Genomic DNA, 4,760 nt, shown 5'->3' with positions numbered 1-4,760 from the left:
ACGGTCCAGTCCCTGACAGCCTCATTACTGTCCCCATCGTCCTCCTGCCGTTGCCATCGGAAACCTCCAGGCTGAAATGATGAAGCTAGCCCAATTCGGTGCTCGGCCACCAGCCTGAACGCTGCTGACATTCAATGAGAGTCGAAGGCCCAGACAGGCTGATGACCGAGCTCATGCTTCAGTCAGGACAAACGACGGGACGTTTTGCACAAATATGGCTGTGTGCAAAACACAGCTTCCCTCCCAGTGATATTTCTACAGACTGGCATTTTAGCATAGACACAACTAGGGAAAAAAATGAACGCTGCCTTTTCTTACAAAGAGTGCGCTTTTAAGAATACCTGCAATTTATTGTAAACATTCATTAACAACCCTAGGCATGTTAGACACAAGCAACATTCAAGATTTTGCAAAGTTTGGCGCTACACCAGCTGCTTCAGCTTCCGCAGCAGAGCATTACAACAGATGAAGCCCATATGTACTAAACCATACACATTTCAAAAACAGTCTTTTTGGGGGGTTGGTATTTATTTAACAGAGAAAAACAAGCAAAAGTATCTCAACTGTATGTCAATTTCAATGTGCCAACAGCATTAGGACAAATATCAGTATTAAAATAATGACATTCTGAAAATTTTCAAATATACCAGGTACTGTGATGCATAAAAACAGGAGTGCCTTTTGGAGTATTACTCATAGTAGCAAGCCATTACCAAAGCCAGGGCAATAAATGTTTGAGTCTCAATCTTAGCTGAAACCCAAGTGTCTCTTTGATCATCCCAGAGACATCTGCTGGCAACCTAAAGGAAAGAAAAGAAAAAGCTATCTGTGAATTTATCAACAGCAGTTTTTACACTTTTAAAAGAACAACACCACATTACATAAATACTGATATAATTGCAGTTCGAGAGTTACAAGTAGTAACAACAGCCACAAAATTACAGTGAAAATAAGTCCCACTCAATGTTAGCATACATGTTTCTGCTTCACAGTAAAGCTCCGACCCCAACAGATCCAAAAATGTCTACATCAAAAACTCAATTCTCTCATGTTCACTTGTTAGCACTTTAGCATATGGTAACGTACCCCTTCAAAAGCAACGTGAACGGACATTAATTTTGGGAAAATACACAACTAATGTCATATCCCCCACTCGTCCACCTCAGTCTAATTTGTGACCATTTACTGGACTCCCAACTTTTTTGATAAAGCTGTTTTCAAAGCTAGAATATGTGAACTGACTGCTGGAATATGCATATTCCTCAGAAGGAAAAATCAGCTTGGACCATTTCAGTAATCCATTTTAAGCTACAGCTCCTCAAAGTACAACTTCAGAAGCAGCATACTGTGAGATGGCACCAGAAAAGGAGGTAGACTTAGCCCCCCCACAGACTGGCTTCAAGACTGAAGCTGGCAACCTTCAAACATTGTTTCACATAATCCCCCAAAACCAGGCATGTTTTCACCAGGTTCTAAGAGCTGATGATGAGTGCTCCTAAATAGAAGCGCTCTGACACTCAGCAAGATACCTAAAAGCATTCTGAGTGCCAGCGGGAGTTTACAACACATGTAAACTCATACACAACACAGGAAAGTCCAGAATACTTTTCTTGTGGGTGTGGCAAATTCAGATCATTAATGATAATTTGTAGTCCCAGGAGCATCTCTTTGGTGGCAGCTACAGCTGAAACAGTTTCCATCCCTTTCCTTGCCCCTGTTCCTTTCGAGTCACCCCATAGTAATTTATAGTGTTCGGAAGAATCATAACCATATCTTAAAAATTGTCACCTGACATACTGCTCCCCACAAAGAACACAAAGGCTTCAGGACCAACTCAAACTGGTTAAACTGCTGAATGCAGATGGACATCTTGGAAACAACAGCTCTAAAAATTATTTTCTATTTGCAAAAGATATTATGAATAATTGGTTTGCTCACATTCATTGCTTGACCTGCCTTTTCCACAATTAATACTGATACCACATACTTATAACGGTCAAAGTTCAACTCCTTCACAGCCTTTAATATTTCTTCTGAGAGTGAAGCACACAAGGAGGGGCTAGAAACTCCATCATATTTGGCTTGTTGAAGTTTATTCTATCAAAAAGAATTTTGAAAGATCTTAGTTTTTATCCTGGTAATCTTCTGAAAAAAAACCCCAAGCCTTTTATAGTAATTTTCATTACAAGAACTTTAGAAGAACTAAGGAGTAGAATAGTCAATATAGATGATGCTCTCCAACAGCAAAGTTTGAACTATTTTTACTCTGAAATGTTTTAATTATTTTTTTGAAAGTGACAAATACATCCAGACAATCTTCATTTAACAAACAGAAATGTATTCTTCTCCATCACTTGGGCTTAGGTCACAGGAAAATAGTAATACAAATACCTGTTTGGAATATCCAAGGCATGTATTCCAAACAGTAGAATCACAAGAATTATTACTATTCGAGGTACCACTAACAGGTACATATTACCTCAATGAATTTTTCTCCTTCATTTTTGCTTAATTTTTCTATATTTTATGCAGGTCATACGATATTAGTAAAACCAAACAGTAAAACTAATTGAAGGAGTAGAATTCCACAAATTCGAGGATCTTTGGATAACTGGATATTTTGCAGATCAGGATACTGCAAATTGTGCTTTAGTTCAATTTGATATAGGAAAGAATAGGGGTTTAAGAAGCTTCAGCTCCAAGTTTAAGAAGCTTCAGCGGGTGGTAACAGCACAGGTTCAGCGGTGACCTTGGAGGGGACCTTCTGCACTTTTTTGCAAAACAGAGAACATTCACATTACGTTTGTGTGCCAAAACTCAAAGTCTGCAAAGATTTACGCATGTTTTACTTATGCAACTTACACTGTTCCATTAATATAATCTTTGTAAGACAAGCTGCTTTTGCAATAAAATTAGACAATTAATTAAAAAAATACTACACCGTTAGTATTGCTTGAGCTTTGTCTCTCACTAAATAATCCTGAAACTTATTATGCGACTCCAGTCTGTATGTATTAGCATATCTTATCTTCGCCCCAGCACCAAAATGCTCTTCTTCCAATGAAGCTTCAGAATTTGACTGTAACTTTTTTCCTTTTGTCTGTGCAAAATAATAAAAAAGTCCACATCATATGTCAATATTTTAGCATTTATCAGTCTCTAAATAATATCCTATGGTGTATAGTTCAGAGGAAAACACAATCAGTCTAAGCATACGTTACAAAAAAAAAAGCAGAAAAGACAGAAAATAGGTCTATTTTTTTCTGACTGTTTTGACACCTGTTTTGATTGAGAAAAAGATAACAGTACTTAACTTCTGCTCTTTAATTTCTTTTCCACCAAACCCTAAATGAAATGATTCTAGGATGATTTAAACTCAGTCAATCAGATACACCACACTGGCATTCTGAATCCACTCCATTTTTCAAGTAAAAACACACAGATATTAACATGTGTGCCCAAGACTGTAAACCACAACTACAAGCTTTTCATTCAAACAGCCTACATAAACCCCAGAATATACGCTTGGTTCCTTTACTACATAATTTGGCTTGTCCTCATTCTTTATGAGGCTACTAAAGAAATGCCTTAAGGACTTCATTCGCTCATTATTTAAAAAAAAAGAAAGAAAAAAGGAAAAATATGCTTTAATTTGCAAGCTTCGAACTTTGGAAACTTGAAAGCAGAGTAGTACTTTATATTTGACATCAGAACTCTGAAGATCCAAGTTTTCTCCCCATCCAGTTTGTGTACTATCATTCCCTTCAATACACATAACAAAATTTGGCCCTCTGTGAATGCAAGCAGCAAGTCTGACAATGCGCACAAAAGGTGTCACCGGCTGTCATCTATGACTGATATAGAAAAGAACTGTAAAAATGTAAGAAAACAAGACAGAGACTGGAAAACACATGAAACGATGTGTTCATAACAAATGCTACACACAGTGGTCTTCCATACTAGGCAACTCCTAACTAACCACATTCAAGTTCTGCTGACTCTTCAGCTCCTTGCTCCACTTCCTGACTACAGCTAGAACCTAGCTGAGAGGAAATCATCAGTTTCTTCTCAGAAGGGAAGAATAGAGCACAAAGGTGATAAAAAAACACAGCCCAAGGCTCATACTAAGAAGCATAGCAAAAATCTTACCCTTATGGATAATATAAAAGTCAGTGAGAATTATTTGAAAAGATGCACTACAAAGGGGGTCACCAATCTTGCAGTCAGAGGAGTTTGGGAATAAAGGAAACAGTGCAGTTTCCTCTCCATGAAATCATGTTAGTCCTGGCAACACTGTGGACATTGCCTACATCTCTCCTCTGGTTCCTTACTGTTAGATAATGCTACCAAAAACCAGTGATGTTGGCAGCCCTAGTGTAAATCGGCTGCAGGTGTTTGTTGATACCATACCAACAATGCTAACTCTGATTAGTACTTAACTACACTAAAGTACTAGTGGTACTTTACTGCACTAAAAACACAAGGGGCAGACCCATTTGCACTTAGGCCATGGACACTCCTGATCTAACTTAAACTCAGATCTATGAAGACTATAGCTCCTACCCGCTCATCACAGGTCTCTTAACAGAATAAAAAACACTTCAAGTCTGCCAGCTGAGCTGTTGAAATGAGCTTCTCAATCCCTATCAGTGCAGTTGCAGCCAAGAAAGCCCGTTGTGTCCTGGGCTGCATCAAGAGGTGCGTGGCCAGCAGGTCAAGGGAGGTGATTCTCCCCCTCTACTCCACTCTCGTGAGATCCC

At 38.6% G+C, this 4,760-nt stretch overlaps 1 protein-coding gene across 1 annotated transcript; it reads right to left on the bottom strand.

The window, feature by feature from the left end:
* Positions 1 to 689: 689 nt before the first annotated feature.
* On the bottom strand, positions 690 to 3,100 carry TCTE3 (t-complex-associated-testis-expressed 3; the record flags this gene model as incomplete). The annotated part of the gene is made up of 3 exons (XM_009864280.1): positions 690 to 800; positions 1,939 to 2,097; positions 2,942 to 3,100. Coding segments are annotated over 3 exons (429 nt in total), but the record flags the coding sequence as incomplete, so codon positions are not given.
* Between the last annotated feature and the right edge of the window lie 1,660 nt (positions 3,101 to 4,760).

The sequence above is a fragment of the Apaloderma vittatum genome, unplaced genomic scaffold, assembly GCF_000703405.1.
Source record: "Apaloderma vittatum isolate BGI_N311 unplaced genomic scaffold, ASM70340v1 Scaffold42910, whole genome shotgun sequence".
Taxonomy (NCBI): Eukaryota; Metazoa; Chordata; class Aves; order Trogoniformes; family Trogonidae; genus Apaloderma; species Apaloderma vittatum.
This window is presented reverse-complemented; position numbering and strand designations above follow the sequence as displayed.